The sequence below is a fragment of the Nelusetta ayraudi genome, unplaced genomic scaffold (genome assembly GCF_046127955.1).
Source record: "Nelusetta ayraudi isolate G7.1 ecotype Tasmania unplaced genomic scaffold, CSIRO-AGI_Nayr_v1 ptg000012l, whole genome shotgun sequence".
Lineage (NCBI taxonomy): Eukaryota > Metazoa > Chordata > Actinopteri > Tetraodontiformes > Monacanthidae > Nelusetta > Nelusetta ayraudi.
In genome coordinates, this window is record NW_027466062.1 from 390,180 (window position 1) to 408,476 (window position 18,297).

At 44.2% G+C, this 18,297-nt stretch overlaps 4 protein-coding genes across 5 annotated transcripts in view; 2 read left to right on the forward strand and 2 right to left on the reverse strand.

The window, feature by feature from the left end:
- lgr6 (leucine-rich repeat containing G protein-coupled receptor 6) overlaps nt 1-6,657 on the forward strand; it is a 33,968-nt gene extending 27,311 nt beyond the window's left edge. For both annotated transcript variants that reach the window (XM_076022551.1, XM_076022552.1), the window contains 12 exons: nt 674-742; nt 1,219-1,290; nt 1,619-1,690; nt 2,041-2,109; nt 2,534-2,605; nt 2,832-2,897; nt 3,003-3,074; nt 3,172-3,243; nt 3,695-3,820; nt 4,035-4,189; nt 4,346-4,426; nt 4,499-6,657. In XM_076022551.1, coding sequence (XP_075878666.1) covers nt 674-742; nt 1,219-1,290; nt 1,619-1,690; nt 2,041-2,109; nt 2,534-2,605; nt 2,832-2,897; nt 3,003-3,074; nt 3,172-3,243; nt 3,695-3,820; nt 4,035-4,189; nt 4,346-4,426; nt 4,499-5,745 — 2,173 coding nt within the window. In that variant the 3' untranslated portion in view covers nt 5,746-6,657. The remainder of the gene's footprint in view (nt 1-673; nt 743-1,218; nt 1,291-1,618; nt 1,691-2,040; nt 2,110-2,533; nt 2,606-2,831; nt 2,898-3,002; nt 3,075-3,171; nt 3,244-3,694; nt 3,821-4,034; nt 4,190-4,345; nt 4,427-4,498) is intronic.
- A 231-nt stretch (nt 6,658-6,888) lies between these two features.
- On the reverse strand, nt 6,889-9,549 carry ube2t (ubiquitin-conjugating enzyme E2T (putative)). Its single transcript, XM_076022559.1, has 7 exons — nt 9,367-9,549; nt 9,010-9,157; nt 8,471-8,540; nt 8,250-8,355; nt 8,031-8,129; nt 7,464-7,547; nt 6,889-7,114 (listed from the first exon to the last, which is right to left on the reverse strand). Exons 2-7 carry the CDS (start codon nt 9,116-9,118, stop codon nt 6,998-7,000), a joined length of 585 nt encoding a protein of 194 aa, XP_075878674.1. The 5' UTR covers nt 9,119-9,157; nt 9,367-9,549; the 3' UTR covers nt 6,889-6,997.
- Nucleotides 9,550-10,364: 815 nt separating this feature from the next.
- On the reverse strand, nt 10,365-11,627 carry LOC142885825 (putative methyltransferase YdaC). The gene is made up of 3 exons (XM_076022561.1): nt 11,340-11,627; nt 10,848-11,028; nt 10,365-10,738 (listed from the first exon to the last, which is right to left on the reverse strand). Exons 1-3 carry the CDS (start codon nt 11,592-11,594, stop codon nt 10,542-10,544), a joined length of 633 nt encoding a protein of 210 aa, XP_075878676.1. The 5' UTR covers nt 11,595-11,627; the 3' UTR covers nt 10,365-10,541.
- A 1,435-nt stretch (nt 11,628-13,062) lies between these two features.
- Nucleotides 13,063-18,216, forward strand: etv7 (ETS variant transcription factor 7). The gene is made up of 9 exons (XM_076022562.1): nt 13,063-13,373; nt 13,797-13,935; nt 14,052-14,216; nt 14,292-14,444; nt 15,235-15,336; nt 15,445-15,576; nt 16,698-16,840; nt 16,935-17,035; nt 17,121-18,216. Exons 1-9 carry the CDS (start codon nt 13,341-13,343, stop codon nt 17,332-17,334), a joined length of 1,182 nt encoding a protein of 393 aa, XP_075878677.1. The 5' UTR covers nt 13,063-13,340; the 3' UTR covers nt 17,335-18,216.
- Nucleotides 18,217-18,297: the final 81 nt, after the last annotated feature.

Genomic DNA, 18,297 nt, shown 5'->3' on the forward strand with positions numbered 1-18,297 from the left:
GTATCAACACCACCCTCTCTAAAGCCTCGTGAGTGTTATAAAATCATTACCACCGCCAACCAGTTCACAAACAAACGGCAAACAAATGATCGTCACCGGCAGCAAACACTTCACGGTCTCCGTCACTTCGCGGGGAGATCCTCAAAGGTGTGTCCACGGTCTTGAGAAGAAGACCGAAAAATCAAGCAGACTTTGAGATAGCCTTTGATCGACTGAGGCAGCACCGAAAACATGCACGCACACCACGGCACCTCAAGCCGTTTTCACGGAGACCAAACAAGGGATTGATACAAGCAATGACATTTAGAATGTGCCTCTTCCTGCCCACCTGCACACTGACACTTATCCATGGCAACAGTTGTTTTGAGAGAGAGTTTCCTGGGAAACTAATCAAAGACAGGCCCGAGTAATCAGGTCAGAGTAGCAGGGGTCAAGGGTCACATCTAAACTTCGCACTCTACAGCTGTCAGCCCCTTGCAAGCGGCTGAGAGGAAATGGCCCTGCATGCATATGTGGTCACACACTTTCTCACACACGGGGGTATTGTGTATGGTGGAACTGTGATTTGCATTACGGGGGGTGGGGGGGTGGGAGGAAATCCCCAGCTTGTCTTTGACTCAATGTTTCTGCATGTTATTCAATTATGACGTTCTTCTGACGGCCTGTCTCCAAGGGATTTAAACTACAATGATCTGCAGGAGTTCCCAATGGCCATCCGGACACTAGGCAAGCTTCAGGAACTGTAAGTTCCACAAACAAACACACACGCACACGCACGCACGCACGCACAAACCCACCTGCCCCGCATGACTATCATGGTTGTGTTATCCCAAATAATCCTGTTAAGTAATTTTAATGCAGCGCTCGGATATGATCTCTCTCACCATAAGCAGGTGCTGCTTAAACACCCCCGCACCCACTTGCATGCGTGTACACACACACACACACACATGTGCACGCACGTACAAAATGTTTTCTTTTAGCTTCAGCAGATGTTCCTCACTGTGCACATGTGTCACAGATACAGGCTGTGTGCGTGTTTACATCTCATTTATCCAAAAATGTTTCTCAGCTGTGCGAGGCAGGTGCAACATGAGGACACGGGACTCGCCTCTTGTTTTGCAAACACATCCCCGTCCTCCGTAAAGTGCACCAATGCAAACGCTAAAATGAGAAACGCACCGAGATCCTCTCTTACGCTCTGCTTTGCACACGCAGCGGCTTCCACAACAACAAAATCAAAGGCATCCCGGAGAGAGCCTTCGTGGGGAACCCTCAGCTCCAAACCATGTAAGTGAGCCTCGCAACAACGTCGCACACAAATAAGACGCGATGAGATCATCCTTTATTAGTCCCACAGTGGGGAAAGTTCCAGCATTACATTAGCAAAGTGGATGGCAACACACATGGTAAACATTGTAAACAAGTAACGGAGAAAGCGTACGTGAAGCGTTAAATAGCAACATAACATAGAAAATATAAACAATTTAAAATGTGAACATATGAACAATCTAAAGTGTGTGTGCAGAGTGTGTGGTCTACAGGGGGCGCTGCTTGAGAGGCACAACATATGACTGCAAAATATTCAGCTCGTGCTGTCCACTCTCCTTCCTTGCAGTCATTTTTATGAGAATCCCATCCAGTTTGTGGGAAAATCTGCCTTCCAGTTCTTACCAAAGCTGCACACGCTGTGAGTATGCTGCTTCCAGATACCGTTCCAGTGACTTAGCCCCAACACCGCGTAAATCACCCTCTATTCTCAGCAGTGAGAGTCGAGTGGACATGTGTAACGGCCTACTGAATGATGTTGTAGGCCGTTACGTGTATGGCCATGCTACGTGCTGGTGTAGTTAAGAGAGTGCGTCGTAGGGAAATGCTCAACGGCGTGACTTATGACTTATGACTTATGACGATACAGCCAAAGCGGCCTGTGTTGACTTTGGAGGAGGAGTCTGGCGGAGGGAAATGAGCTGTTAGGTACTGGAGATGTGCGCGCACGCTTGGAAGTTCACTAACGCCATTATTTCTCTTCGACTGCAGTTCGCTCAATGGAGCAACCCAGATTCGAGAGTTCCCCGACCTGAAAGGAACCAGCAGCCTGGAGATTCTGTGAGTGTTGCCCTGTGTTTTATAATGTGAGCTCACCCAGCTGACCGTGTGGCAACAAAAACAATGTGAAATGACATTAGGGATAATCCCTGACAGTCCAGGAACATGGGGATGGGAGGGTTTTGAGGGGGTGGGGGGTGTGGATAAGGCATCAGCAAGAGATAAGGACAATGAGGAGAAAGACACACACAGGTGCTCAGTGAAAGGAACGTTAGGAATATCTGTTTTTCAGGATTTCTGGTAATGACAGAAAAAGAATAGAGGTGACAGAGTAAAGAGGGGTAAGCAGGTTTTGCCAGCCGTTGACAGGTTTGGCCAACGCACTCAGCCTTCCTGTCTGATCACGTTAAACTCGCCAGACTGGGGGATCCTTTCGCTTGCTCGCATTTCCACAAAGATCAGAGGATTTTCTCTTTCTCCGCAGGACTTTGACTCGGGCTGGTTTTTCAGCTCTCCCTGTGGACCTTTGCGAGCAGCTGCATCGCCTCCGAGTGCTGTGAGTGCACGCACGCACACATAAACACTTACACACACGGGCTAAAGGGTGCAAAAATACTATGCAATATGGGGTTGTGCTGCTCCGCACTATTAAATACAATCACGATCCGGAAAATGATTGTTCTATATTGCGCAAGCTCATTCACAGCTCGTTCTACGACTGCACGCCAGAAACCCACAGCTGGTCATTGTGCTTGTGTCAAAGGCTTTTTGCATCGTTGCAGGGAGCTGTCTTACAACCAGATTGAGAATCTGCCAAGCTTTTACCACTGCTCCTCACTTCAGGAGATGTGAGTCATTTGAACCGACACAACTTGCATTCATCAACATCCAGTGCTGTCGTCTGTTTGACATTGCATGTGGTTATCCGTGGGTTGTTTTTTTTTCCTCAACAGAGGTTTGCAACATAACCAAATCAGGAGGATTGAGTCAAGCACCTTTCAGCAACTCACCGCTTTGAGAGTGCTGTAAGTCAAAAGCTGTCTTCCGCATCTCATTCATTATTTACTTGGGAGTCTGTCACCTCCATAAATAAAATGCGGTGCTAATCACGGTTCCTTTCAGTGACCTGAGCTGGAACGAGATTGAGTGGATTCACCCGGATGCCTTTGCCTTGCTTCACTCCTTGGTGAAATTGTAAGATGTACTTGATTACATTTGTCGCTGACAAGAATATTTGGGGGTTTGTGTCTTCGAGCCGGTATCTTAAGGGGCGTTGTCTTGCACAAATGATCACATTTTCTTGTGCATTCCACAGAAAATCTGTTTCCTTTGGATAAGTACAAGGAGAACTTTGATACGCAATTATTGTGAAGAAAGGCATTCTCTGTGGTCAGGAAAATAATTTTGGGCTATGCCAGTATAAACTGTTTCTTTGTGTGGTTCACTAAATGAGCATTGCCTACATCTGACAAGATGTACTTTTTGGGTTGTAAATCTGATAGAGAGGCCTCTTCTGAACCTTTGAAAATACCAACGAGACAAGACCATCATTGTTACCACGTTCAATGTTCTGCAGTTTATGAACTCAAAAGCTTCTTTCCTATCTGTAGCAAGTATTCACTATTTCTTTTTGTATTTATTACAGAGATCTGACCGAGAATCGCCTTAGCTCAGTACCTGTTTCTGGTTTGGGTGGACTAACCCACCTCAAGTTAAGAGGCAACACTGAACTTTATGAGGCCTTCAATCCTGAAAGTTTCCCCCATATGAGGTGAGACATTAAACATCTTTTTTTTTTCTTTTCCTTTTATGACCTTCTATATTTATCTCCAGTTAACCCCAGCAGCCATCTACAATTATTACGAGTATTTCATCCCCCACTGTATCTCTGAGACATCTGCCAATGTCAGGAAATGCTTTTTCTGTAGAAAGTTCATTCCTGTTATAACTTTCAAAGACAACATTATTGCCTTCATTTTTAACAGGGTAATTGAGATGCCTTATGCCTACCAGTGTTGTGTCTATGGTTCCTGTGCGAGCTACAAGTCAGCCGGCCAATGGGAAGCAGAGCACAGTGACACTGATGAGGACCTACACAAGCGGACTGTAGCCATGTACCCAATCCACACTGATGCACACTGTAAGAAAACAAAGCCACACATTTAAACTCAATATAGTTTCTCTCTTTGTCAAAGTACAGCGGCACTACAATAAAGAGAACCTCAGTTAGTGACAATGAATATTATTGTCATTATTGTCATATTATCTGAATACTACTTCTGTCAATCTCTTTTAGATGACCCTGAGCTAGAGGAGTTTCAACTGGAAATTGAGGAATCCAAATTACAGACCAGTGTCCAGTGCACACCAATTCCAGGTAAATGAATCCACTCCTTGCTCGCTCGTCATATGTTTTGCCAAAACTCTAAATATGCTTTTGTCTTAACAGGTCCTTTCCGTCCGTGTGACTCTCTGTTGGGTAGCTGGTTGGTCCGTGTTGGCTTGTGGTCCATTTCCTTGGTGTCTGTCCTCGGGAATTCCCTTCTACTTCTGTCCCTGTTTGGATCACCTGGTCACTTGTCACCACTCCGCTTCACGGTGGCCAGCATGGGCACTTCCAACCTGCTGACAGGCATGTGCACAGGCACCTTGGCCCTTGTTGATGCTCTTACCCTTGGAGAGTTTGGTCATCACGGTGCCCGTTGGGAAGGGGGTCCGGGTTGTCAGGCCACAGGCTGGGTTTGGGTGTTTGCGTCCGAGGCCAGCGTGCTTCTGCTAACCCTGGCCGCTGTGCAGTGTGGTGTGAGTATGGCGTGCGCGCGTGCCTATGGAAAGTCCACGCCCCATGTCAGTGTGCGCACGTGCGCATTTTTCTGTATCATTCTCTCAGTCGTAATTGCCTCTCTCCCCCTGGCTGGAGTTGGTGAGTACGGCTCATCACCTTTCTGTCTTCCTTCACCTTTGCCACCTCCGTCTTCTCGATTACCATCCTCCTTAGGCTTTCCCTTAGCGCTCATAATGATGAACACCCTTTGTTTGCTCGTAGTCACTGGTTCATACATACGCCTCTACTGGGAGTTACTCAGAGGAGAGTGTGAAGGCCTGTGGGACTGCGCTATGATCAAACATGTCGCGTGGCTAATATTCACCAACGGCCTTCTGTACGTACCGGTAGCCTTCCTGTCCCTCTGCTCCCTCCTTGGCCTACTGTCCCTGGGAGAAGAGGTACTCAAATCAGTTCTTCTGCTTCTCCAGCCTCTGCCCGCTTGCCTGAACCCTCTCCTCTTCCTTCTGTTCACACGGGACCTCTCCCAGTTTTTCTTTTGGCCCCACACCAAAGCACGGCCACAGCTACGCAGGGACCGCACACTGGACTCTTTGGTTTCTGTCGGGACAGAGAAGAGCTCCTGTTCCGATTCGTCAACACAGGTGTCACTAGCTGAGTCTAATGTGGCGTACAGTGGTGTGCCAGGTCTCCAACCCCAAATGGACCCAGTTAGGTTTTCCCACTGTTCCTCCACTTCCAGTGTTCCTCTCATCCCATGCCAGATACCCAACAGAGACAGAGACAAGGTGACGGAGCGAGGGAGCCTCAATGACAGCAAGTGTCAAAAGAATTTGGATCAAAATGTGACTCACAGCACTTGCTCCCTGTATCATCCAAATATGACATCCTCTACAACTTCTTATCCATGAAATACCGATCATTAAGCTGGGACATTGTTTACCCCAAGATGACCATCAAAGCTGCACAAAGAAGACCACCTCTGCGTTGTCAATCCTCAATCACATTAGAACGAGTCAAAAGAAAGACTGTCTTTGACTGAAACAGAGTCTGTAAGAATTCAGCAAAAAGAGCAACAAATGGTCTGCATGGCATAAAAGACTATGAAAGGATATGAGACCTGTTACAAAGAACCACTTCAGAAACTAGCAAGGTGTGCCAGTCATGACCATGCATGACAAAATGAAAGTTAAATCAAATGTGTGGACGTGACTCGACATCAGACAAATCAACACAAATGAACGTGAAAACACAGAGTGACCCAGCAGAACTGCAAGGTGTAACTGTTTTAACTGAAATGCGACAAAACTTCCAGATTAGATGACACGGATTATGTGGCTATGTTCTAAGAGGAATCGTTGTTTAAAAGGGTTTAATGTTTAAGATCTATACTGTTGCTAGTCTGTTTTTTGTTTTGTTTTTTGTTTTTTTTAATGGAAGTTATTGTCACATAAACTGGAAAATATTACCTATGTCATTTCACAATTTGTCAGACAAAGATCTGATATGTATCTTTGTATTTGTGTAACAGCGTTCATAAAAGTGAATTTATGTCAGCAAAATTGTACAGGAACCAGGGCGAGTACAGTACACAGCTTTATAGGGTTTACATTATTTTGCCAGGAATACAGAGCTATGCTGTGCAGGAGTAAAGCAGTTTTACAGACTAAACAGTATGGCTATCTTCGGAAAGACCTTAGGTTAGGCTAGCAATATGTACATACAATGTAACTACCTCTGAACTAGCATGGTATTGTCTCACTCCAGCATTGTGACATTTGTCTCCTTTTTTATATAATAAACAGCAAATATGTATACTTTTATATATATTAAGAAATAAATTCTTAGTTTGTAAAAAAAAAAAAAAAAAGAAAAAAGAAAAAAATCCTGTTTAGGATGTACATACTTTGTATACAGCGGATAAGCATATGTTTGAATAAAATTATCTTCATATCATACAGACATTAATCTTTCAGCCTACACAGAAACCCACTTCCACAACACCAGCCATTGTCCTAAATAATGTAGCATCAATAAGACTGTGGGATGCAATGCAGATTTAAAATAAACTTTAATGTCACAGTAATGAACATACACATATAATACATGGTGACTCTGAAGCAACAAGAATAACACATCAACATTGAAACAAATGAGAGAAAATTATTGGCGGGTTCTTTTTACTTGTTGCTCTGTGTCTTGAAGAGGACCATAGGCCTCTCTTTTGCTGGATGAAGTTCTCTGGTCAGGGTTAGTGTTTGAGCTTTCTTCTAAGATCCCCTGGAGATCAACACAAACACAGTCACCAAACAGTCTGAGATTACCAACGTTCATCACTATCGGTCACTGTCAAGTGTGGAAGGCAAAAGTCAGGAGTAAAACTGTGGTACAAGTGTGGTTCTTGTCAGGCTTAAGGGTAAAACAATGTGGGCATAGCACCCCCTTGTGGTAAATACATATTCCTACTACCAGCACAATATAGAAGTGTGTGTGTGTGTGTGTATATATATATAGTATAATTTACATTAAAAAAAAAGTAGTACACATTTATTATTCTATTTTTAAGCAAAACAAACACAAAGCAGTAAACATAATTTTAAATGATTTTTTTTTAAGCAGAAGAACTTACCTTGTTCTTTTGCACAGCATGTTCTCGTGCCCACTTTCTGGCCTTCTCAGTAAACAGCTGTTTGTTGTATTTGAACTCCGATGACTAATTAAGAAGAAATGCAAGCATCTCATTACATACAGGAAATAGACAGATGTGCAAATGATCACACCTACTATGGTGTATAATGTAATGTAATGTTGGTGATGGCCAATGTGCGAATGTATTTCATACATAGGATGACAACTTCACTCACCTTTTTTTAATCACAATGAGGGGTGTTTTTCTTTATGATTCCATATGTTTGAAAAGCGACTAAAATTGCCAAGACGTTGTAGTGGACATTTTTTAAATACAATGTGTTTGATAAATGAACAATGTCAACACTGATGCAGGGCAATGAAGACCATATACAGGTAACAGAAAACAGAAAACATCCCAGGCTGTTCAAAATTAGTTTTTGCATAAACATTCATTATATTTTCAGTCATTTCAACATCCAAAGGTTGCAGACATGTAATGGTAAGATAGACTGTATGTAGATGTTTTTGTTTGGATGGAATATGTGAATGTAAAAGAGTGACTCACAATATCAGCCATTAGAGGGTCATCTGGATTGGGCTCAGCCATGAGCAACTGAATGGAGGTGAGGACTGTAGAAATATTAAGGGATGGTTTCCAAGCACCCTATAAAAATGTTAAATGGTTTAAGTCTTCGTATTTCGGAGAGCAATGCATCAATTTAAGGCTAGACTATTTTTTTTTGAAGATATACTCAATTTAATTTTGTTTGTAACAAGTGACAACCTTTGGGGGGAGTTTCAGAGCGTCGTGGCAGATTCGGCCCGAGTTGTCAATGTTGGGGTGGTAAATAGGAGTTAAGAACCTGATTTTTGGAGGCTCGAATGGGTACCTGCATTAGAGACAAAGTGAGTCATTTTTATTCAAATGCAGAAAAAGTGTTTTTAGGTCGGAGAAAAGAATAAACAAAACTATCTACGGCGTTATTAAGCCTTCTTCATAAATACCTCTCTGGCACTTTTATTTCCAAAGTAAATACTCCATTCTCATATGGAGTGTCAGCTCCGCCCACAATTTCTGTAAATCACAGAAAGGAAGAGAAAAGAACAAGGCTGACGTTAACAGGAAGATTTAGTTTGTTTAGCATAACTTGGCCTTGATCAAGCCATGATGAAAAAAAAAGTGTATCAATCTGTCCCTGGGTGCTTATCAGAGAAAGGTTAAAATGAAGACGATAATTGAGATTGCGTTCGATTGTGTGACTGTAAATAACGTGGATAAAATCGATTGAGGTCAGTTACTAAGATTAGCACACTGGCAAAATGTGGAAAAAAAAAATATTGGCATGCTTCTGATAATTCTTGGACTATGACATAAAAAGAATGACAGTGAGAGGGAAAGGGAATATAGGTCAACCAACTGCTGCGTCAAACATCTGTAGGCTACTTGCTGTCAACCAAACACACTCGCCTATACGTGTGTAAGGTTATATTTGCGTTGCGATACTTGGAAGGTTAAACACACACAATAATTTGCTCGTCCTTACGTGCCCGGAGGTCATCTATGTGGTCCTCGTTCTGCCAGCAGGTTATCCCGGGAGGTGGTTCCGTGCTCAGCATCTGCAGCTCGCGTTTTAAACGGGAAGCCCTCTGCATTTCTGCGAAGTGGAGAATTATCGAACTCCTTCAAATGGCGGAAGAACACACACGCGCAAGAAAAATAAATAGATGGATCGGGGGAAAAAAAATTAAAAATAAAATAAAATCTGAGACGTCAGAAAGCTACTTTACTAGCTAACGTTCCGCCCGCTGGACGTTGTGATTAGCAAGACACCGGCGGTTTTTTGTTGTTGTTGTTTTTTTTTTTTAAACTGTCGACTGTTCGACTATAAAACAGCGACTTACCTTGTTTTTGCTTTGAAACGCTCGCTTTCCTTGAGAACTACAATAATCGTTCCTTTTCACGGCGCCTTCATGGGAGAGAAGGCTATGTGTTTTGGTTTCATAAACGCCGCCAGAATTCTTCTTCTTCTTGACTGGCATGAGCGCATGATGCCGCCACCTACTGCACAGGAGGGATAACTTTTTTTTTTTTTCTGACGTTCTTACTTAAAAAAAAAAAAATCCTATCGTGACATTATGAAGGGACACTCCCTCTCAGTTTTCTTGGTGTTGAATGAATGTATACAATATGATTGTCTAACCCCCCAAAAAAGTAAAAATTAATAAATAAATAAATAAAAATAATAAAAAATAACACATTGTTACATTAATATGTTTGAACAGTGTGCCGCCCCACTTCCATCCCGACCCTAAGCTGATGAAGGGGACGTTTGGTGTCACTCTCTCTCACACACACACACACACACACACACACAGGCAGTGAGTGAGGATGTGGTGACGGTGGGAGCTGGGGGTGTTCACCTCCTTGCCTCTGCTCTGCTCTGGAAGGAAGGCCACTTTTTTTTCTTGCTGAGCACAACTTTGACTTCCTGCGTCCCACAAGTATTGTTGTTCGGGTCGCACAGTCTTAGCAAGGGCAACTACATCTACACAGAAGTTAGGGTAATCTGTGAGACAGCCTGTCACCCTGTGGGCTCAGCAGCGCATTGCAGTTCATGGTTTTGGAACACTGTCAGGGAGACAGTGGCTCCATTTCAGTGGTCCACCTCCTGGTGGAACGTTTTGTTGGAGGTTAATTGCAGCTGGGACAGGCAATATGTTATGTGGTATGATTTTGGCTTTGCAAAATCTGTCATATCCTCAGTTTAAATAGATTTAAAAAAAAAAAAAAAAGCAGTCCAAAAATCAGAGATTTATTGTTTTAATTAATTTCATTTATTTGGAGCCATTAAACTGTAATTTATACCTAAAAAGAGAAACGTCACATTAAAAGGTTAGCAAGTTGGCCACGTGCGCGGGAATTCTTTTTTGTCAGTTTGGACTTTATTGTCACCCTCCGATGCACCGGCCGTATCAATAGATGTGCGAGGATGTTTGCCTTTTTTACATAAAAAGAAATAAAATTAATGTTGCATGCGGCATTTCCCTTTCTCTGTCACTTATTGCGTCTTTGAATTCAATCGTGTTTCAACACTTTAGCATAGATAGCCTGGTAGGAAATCCACTTGTCCATTCTGTCTTCCATCTGGACGTCAGTGAAGCCAGAATCCCTCAGAGCTGCCATGTAGATTTCCGGGCGCCAGTTGTCGGACTGGAATACTTTCTGAGAGGCAACCAAACGATCAAGCCTTAATGTGGTCACCATCAGGCCCCCTGGATACATTCAAGAGAGGAAGAGTAATTCAGCTCCAAGTGTTTGTGATGTGGTGCCATCACAATTGTGAGTAAGGCTCCCATGTGGAGCAGCAATGTCACAGCCTACCTGGTTTCATTACCCGGTGTATCTCTGCAGCTCCCTTTTTGAGGTCGGGCCAGAAGTAGTAGCAGTTACTGTGAAATACTTTATCCACCGTGTTGTCCTCCAGAGGCATAGCTGCAATGTCACCAAGGTGTAGAGTCAACTTTCCATTGGCCAGAAACTCCTTCAATCGTTTACTTGCCATCTGTAAAAACAAAAGAAATTAAAAAAAGAAACACACACACAAGGCCTAGCAATAACTTTATGATATACTCTTGGTTTTCTTTTAAGAAAAGAAAACCAAGAGTACATCTACCAACGAGGACGGAATTAACATTTTCAATCTAATAACTTTATGAATCTTGATTGTTTGTTTGCCAACATGGGATTTTTAATTTTGCTATTCACACCCCATACACAGACGATGATGATTTTATAATAACAGCTAATTATATGCAGGGTTAGTGAGGTCTGCACAACTATCAAATGCAGCATTTTGTTTGTCAATGTAAGTACCTGATGCATGTACTCCGAGTAATCCACCCCAATCAGTTTCCCTGTGGGTGCTGTGAGCAATTTGGCCGCCGCCTCCAGGCCGATTCCCGGGCCGTGACCCAGCTCCAACACGGTCTCCCCAGGCTGAATGTTGCAGAGTCTCACGGCATTTTCCTCCACCACTCGGTTGTGCACTTTGAGAAACTTGGAGACCAGCCAACCTAGCAGTGATCGGGTTGGTTGGCCTAATTGTTTGCCCACGTCTTTAATCCACATTACTAAGGAAACATAAAACAGGTTTTAATTACAATATGTCAATACTGCATGCACCTTACTGGAAAATCTCCCTTCTATCTGTCCACACACACACACACACACACACACACACACACACACACACACACACACACACACACACACACACACACACACACTTATCTTCTTGCCTTAAAAAGAAACCTCTCTGTTAACTTACTTTTAACATCCCCTTTAAGGTGACTATAGTCATTTGCATACTGAATGGTATCATCACAACGAGTGTGATTTAAACATCAAAGTCGAAAAAAGTCAACATTTTTTCCAAAACTAATTTTGGACAAATTATTTTTTTTTAGATTCACAGGTACCATTCACATCCTTCCAATTAGAGCATCCTCCTTACAACTGTAACTACTTAAAAAACAAACAAACAAACAAACAATAACATATGCAATGTCAGACAGCAGCTGTTCAAAAGCTGTGCGACTTTTTATTCCATCAAACTATTCTAGAGCAGCAGAATTTAAAAAATATATATCTTGATGATCATAGTTTTATAACAACTACCACACCACACACATAACAATCCAGATAGGAATGAAAAAAGCAACCAAAAGAAAGCGTGTAACGGTATTCACAAGTGTGTGTGTGTGTGTGTGTGTGTGTGTGTGTGTGTGTGTGTTTTACCTGACTTTTACCGTGGCCCTGAAACGGAAATCAGTCGCTCGTGTCTGTTTATCTGTTTTTAGCCCAGAGAAAACCTCGCGTGCGCTCCTTGTTGAACATTGGCAGCATGAAGCGGGACCGCAGTCACCGATCTCAACCAAAGCAGGCTGTCCGTCCTGGGCGTGTGTGTGTTCCGTGCCGTGAACCGCACGCCAAAAACACCAGCCTTCCGCGGGAACAAACGGAGAACAACTTCCGTGGCGTGACGTCACTGTGGGTAATGCAGTGACGTCACGTTAAAGGACTCCCTAAAGGACGTTTAAGAAACCAGTGTGAACTTTTATGTACCGTTCGAGCGGGTTAAGTTAAAAAAAAAAACAAAAAAAAAAACAACTTGTGCCAGTTTTGCCGGTGAAGAATATCACCTTCCCGCAGCAACACGCACAGAAACAGACTCGCTTTCGTGTCATTAAAAACAACAACAACAACAACTAAAAAAAAAAAAACCCGACAAATTTTCCTGTTAGAATTTCAGAATCCTATCGACAACATTCAACTTCATTGTCGTTGCTCGTGTCACAGGTGCGATGCAACGGAATATGGATATACAGATATAGATATAGATATAGATATAGACACAGGTGAATAAGAAACTATATGCCAACGCTCCCTGTCCCCGTGGCATTAATGTCGCGTTCCCCTGGTTCTGTCCGAGGAGGTCGGCTGATGTTCAACTAATTCAACCATTATTTTTGAAGCACAGTCAAATGTCTTTGGACTCGTCCTCTACAGTCGCAGCATGTATTGCACACACCCTCCCTGCGAGGATTTCTTTCGATTTCATTTCCCGGAAGGATCTCTTGTGTAAATACTTTGACGTTCAGATCTTGAAAAGTTTTCTTCATTTGAAGCGGTTCCCTGCGGCGATTTCGGTCTTTTTCTTTTTTCTTTTCTTTACTTAATTATTTCTTTCTGTCCTTCCTTCCTTCCTTCGTCCCTTTCCTTCGCTATAGTCGGATCGCATGCGTGTTAGGTGTGAGTGTACATGCGTGTCCGCCAGGAAGGCGTTCTGTTATTGTCCCCGGAGAGCCTGATTCCATGGAGAACATTTCCCACTCACCTTTGGTCAAGGTAGGTTGCAAATTAAACCAAATGGCTTATGTTTCTGAGAAATAGGTTAAATAGCTCAGTCGTTTGACCTGCAGGGGTTACACCCCCCCCCCCCCCCCCCCATTTATTTATTTATTTAAAATAAATAAATAAATAAAAATAATAAAAAATAACACATTGTTACATTAATATGTTTGAACAGTGTGCCGCCCCACTTCCATCCCCACCCTAAGCTGATGAAGGGGACGTTTGGTGTCTCTCTCACTCACACACACACACACACACACACACACACACACACACACACACACACACACACACACACACACACACACACACACACACACACACACACACACACACAGTTTTTATTTCCTCCTCCTCCCCTGCGAACCAATGCAACACCAGCACATTTCTTTTTTTTTTTTTTTTACTGTTTTGCAGGAAGAACACCATGTAGAAAATCCTCCAGCTGCACTACATGGAAAACACATTCCACTTATGCATAACTCTGCCCCCAACCAGCTTCCTGCTGTCAGCCCCGCCACTCCGGAGGACCTGTGGTGTTTACCTGGGCGGCTGCGTGAGTCAGACCCTCCTCATTCTAATGAACTCTGATCTTCTCCTAGCACACACAGCCGCCTCTCTCAAAGACACCGCCTGTGTGTGTGTGTGTGTGTGTGTGTGTGTGTGGTTTAGGAATAAACCCATCGCTGTGGGACAAGACGGACGTGGCCCACTGGCTCCACTGGGCCCAGAAGGAGTACTCCCTGCGGCGGCCTGACAAGGGACGCTTTGAGATGAACGGCAGAGCCCTGTGTCTGCTGACCAAGGAGGACTTCAGACGCCGCTGTCCCAACTCAGGTAAACTGGCTCAGTCGGAAACTGTAACTCAGGAGCCGCCCACGATCAGTTCCGAACCACAGTTTTTCTCGATAGGCGACGTTCTGTACGAGATCCTGCAGTGCGTGAAAAAGCAACGGCACGGCGACCCTTCGCACCCGGATGGCGCCAGTGAGAGCCCGTTCAGCTGCCAGGTGAGCCCTCGGGCTCTGACGGGGTCCCAGTCTGCCGCTGGCAGCAGCAACCAAGGTCAGTAATGCAGGTGACACATTTGCAGCTGTAAAAAAAAAAAAAAAAAAAATTGCGCTCCTCACTGTGTGGAGCTCTCGTGTATACTGTTGAGGTCGAGGGAATGAAACAACAGAAATACATGAATAACAAAACCAAAAAAGAAAACAACAACAACAACACAAGAAGGCAATGATTTGCCATTAAAGCTGCAATATCATGTTTTGCTGTTAAGCAGTTGACAAAGTTCAAACACTGCATATTGTGGTACTGCTCTGTATAAAACTTATCCCAGTTAGAAATCAAGCTCAGTTACTTCCCGATTTGTCACATATGAAAGTTAAATTCCACACGCCCACGTGTGTATTGTGCTTTGTGTGTGTGTGTGTGTGTGTGTGTGTGTGTACGTGTCTCTGAAAGGCCTTAATCAGTATGTGGGATCAGCGCCTCAATTTATTTATTTCAAATTGTGTTTCGGCTTGACGTTTCAAAATGTTTTGCCGTTTTCACACAATACTGTGATTATACAATTGTCATGGAAACACGTCTGTCTTGGAGTCTTACTCAGGTTGTCCCATTTTTCCATTCGGCAGACGAACAGACACACACACACACACACACTTAATTGTTTTTTTTTTGTTTTGTTTTTTTGTCAATGCCATATTTAGCCACACTTTGTACTCCACAATGAAGCCGTAAAATAATCACCCCATATGAACTTTAACAGTGAGCTGGTCACTTTTGCTTTCAGTTTTGCTTACTTTCCGTTGTTCCTCTATTTTGCTCTCGACGTGTTTCCCCACGTCTGCAGCTCTTGCAACATCAGGTGTTTCCAGCCAGCCAAGAGAGACATCACCTCTCAGGGACCGTCCTGTCATCTTTTTCAATCGCTCGGCTCCAGTTGTGCTTAATGGTACGCAAAACAATTGACAGCACGAGGAATGCAGTGCCCCGATTGTCATCCACCGGGCTGGTGCTTCCCCTCACTGTTGCTCTCTGTTATCCATTTGATCGCTGTTAGATGCTTCACCATCGCCCCAAAACAGAGTTCAGTGTCCTGCCAAAACGGCGAACACCAACCAGGAGCCGCTCAACCTGTCCAGCAGACACAGGCCAAGGAGCCCTCTGCACAAAGCCAATGGACGCATACCAGGTAAATGTTAAGCCTTCATTTTATTATTTTCTGTTTCTCTGTGTGCGTGTGACACAGAGAGTCTCGTGCTAACATCTGGCCAGTTGTTGTGTCACATTTGCTGGACAGGGCATGTTGTTTTTTTTTTTACTGTTAGAGCATCCAATAATCTTGCTGTCAGCACAACTGTCCCCTCTGGCCTGCTTAGCAGGGCTGATCTCTGCCACTCCTCACCACCTGCCTTGTTTATGTTAGGTTCTTCCAGACGTAAGCAAATCTTTCTGTTCACACATACATTGCGTTGTCCAGTATTTCAGTCTAAAGGCCTTTTGAAATGGGGCATTTTTTTTTTTTAAAGAAAACTATCATTTTTCAACACTAGAGGGCAGAAATATCCACACAACTTTTGATGGCACTGCCGGCTTCTCAGGACACTGATTTTGAGTTAGAAGTTAATAGCTGGTCATCATGAAGCAGCCAGTCTCTTTTATTCTGTCTTTTATTCTTGAAACGGGCGTGGTATGAACCCAAATGCAGCGCAAACAGCGTAGTAGAGACTGCAATGAGGGGGAAGGTGCTGGATCAGGAGCAGGCCCGAACCAACAAGGACCAGGGAACAGACAGACAGACACCAGGGACGCAGAGGCTGTAGACGTGGTCGGGGGCAGAAGGCTGGTCGGGTTGCTGGGGGGGCAGGACGTCGGTCGGAACCGAGAAGGCAGGAGGCGGACGACCAAGAGCGGAAGCGGGCAGGTCAGAACACCGGGGAAATGCAAGCAGGATCGGGTCAGGGACCGGCTCGGTCGGCACCGGGTGATCAGGCAGAGATCCGCTGGAAGGTCTGGCATGGGGACAAAGAACAATCTGGCAAAGAACGGGTGTGGAGCAGGAGCATATATACTGAGCTGATTGGAGATGAAGAGCAGCTGTGAGCACAGGTGAGTGGAGTGGCTGATGAGGTGGGAGTGGCTGATGAGGTGGGAGTGGCTGGCATGCTGAGTGGAAAAGTACTGTGACCCACTAACAGAAGTGTGACAATTCTCTTTTATTCTGTCTTTTATTCTCTTTTATTCTGTCTTTCTCAAGCATCGCTCCTTAACCACAGTTGGTGATGATATTCTTGCTGTTTTTGTTCCAATTAGAGTGCAGACTGCTATGGGACTATGTCTATCAGCTGCTATGTGATGACCGGTACCAAGAATACATCCGATGGGAAGACCGGGACACCCTGGTGTTCAGGGTGGTCGACCCCAACGGTCTGGCACGTCTCTGGGGGAACCAAAAGGTGAGCATCTCCTCGCCTGTGTGGTCCGCCATATTATCATCGCCGCAGCAAAGTCACTGTGAGAATGTTTGCACTTCGTGGTGCTGTTCAACAGAACCGGGATAACATGACGTATGAGAAAATGTCGCGTGCATTGCGTCACTACTACAAGCTGAACGTCATCAAAAAGGAACGAGGACAGAAGCTCCTCTTCAGGTCTGTTCCTCCCAACGCTTGCCTCCTCAACCTTCGACTCAACTCTCCTATTTATCACCATTGCCTCTGTTCTGCGCGTCATTAGGTTCCTGAAACTTCCGAACGGTGCCAAGAGGCCGGCGGCCGACTGCGGCGGCTCAACAGAGCACACGCCACCTCGGGATCAGGACTTTGAGGAGTCGAGCCCTGCGTATGAATCTAGCGAGGACCACTTTGAGGTTTCCCCTGATCGCACGTCTCCTCAGCCCCCCTCGTCGGAAAAGGTTGCGTCACACGCGCCAAAGCATAAATTATTATGACACAAGAGATCACATGAGAATTAACGCCGCTGCTTACTCGATTTGTCTTTGCTATCTGGAGACACACTTGGTGTCAACGCTAAGCGTTGCACTGCACCCTCAGCCCTTTATGGCTGAGGGTGACCTCACCTCTTCATAGGTGAGGTCATACGGGGATTGCAATGCAGCTTAGACATACTGTAACATGAATGAATAACTGTACAATAACAATGACAGTGGCACTAGTAACTGGTGTGTGGGTCTAGATTGCACCAGTGTTGCAGACTGGGAGACTTTAAATGAAAATCTAAATCAGTTTTTGTTTTCTTGTTTTCTTTTTTCAAGACTGGAGGTTACATTTTTTTTGTCTGACTCTGGAGTTGTTTACATGTTGTTGTTTTTTTTAGCCCACATTGAAATTTTAAAAGATACTTCACTTCCATGAATGAGGTTGTTTGCAGGTCCTTTGCTGCTTTCACATTAAAAGCCTTTTTTTTTTTTCCCGATGCAGCAAAACATGCAATTTATGAAATAAATATACACTGCATGCACTTGACTCTTCACTTTTGTCTTGAAATGCTTTCCCGTCAATGTGCATCCAGTGTGCAGGGTTTGATGGATAACCATATGGGCTAAAATTCATGTAACAACATTGCTCTTCTCACTTACTGACATACTGACTCACACAAAGTAAGCGGCCGTCTTTGAAAAGATATTTTTGGCACACATTACAAAACTCTGTGCCCTGCAGCAGCAGAACTGGGAGTGGTGGAAATGAGGCAACATGTCCTGAAAAGGAAAACATCCTTTTTAAATCAATTCATCCTGAACGGTATAATCTGTTCCGAACGTTCCCAATATGAATGTTAACCAAACCCTGACCTAACTGGATCAATCCGCTATCATAAATCTGGTGAACCTGAGCCAGTTGGAACTGACAACCTGATAACAACTCAGGTGACTGTCAATGCATAGGTTCACATG

Bases quoted from the DNA above. Each gene is read 5' to 3' on its own strand.
- ube2t (XM_076022559.1), bottom strand. From the start codon at position 9,118: ATGCAGAGGGCTTCCCGTTTAAAACGCGAGCTGCAGATGCTGAGCACG. The intron at 8,541-9,009 runs GTAAGGACGAGC...TGTGATTTACAG, and splicing joins CATAGATGACCTCCGGGCAC to AAATTGTGGGCGGAGCTGAC. The intron at 7,548-8,030 runs GTGAGTCACTCT...CTTCTTAATTAG, and splicing joins ACCCTCTAATGGCTGATATT to TCATCGGAGTTCAAATACAA.
- LOC142885825 (XM_076022561.1), bottom strand. From the start codon at position 11,594: ATGTGGATTAAAGACGTGGGCAAACAATTAGGCCAACCAACCCGATCA. The intron at 11,029-11,339 runs GTACTTACATTG...TTGTTTTTACAG, and splicing joins ACTCGGAGTACATGCATCAG to ATGGCAAGTAAACGATTGAA. The intron at 10,739-10,847 runs GTAGGCTGTGAC...GAATGTATCCAG, and splicing joins ACACCGGGTAATGAAACCAG to GGGGCCTGATGGTGACCACA.
- etv7 (XM_076022562.1), top strand. From the start codon at position 13,341: ATGGAGAACATTTCCCACTCACCTTTGGTCAAG. The intron at 15,337-15,444 runs GTACGCAAAACA...GATCGCTGTTAG, and splicing joins GGCTCCAGTTGTGCTTAATG to ATGCTTCACCATCGCCCCAA. The intron at 15,577-16,697 runs GTAAATGTTAAG...TGTTCCAATTAG, and splicing joins AGCCAATGGACGCATACCAG to AGTGCAGACTGCTATGGGAC.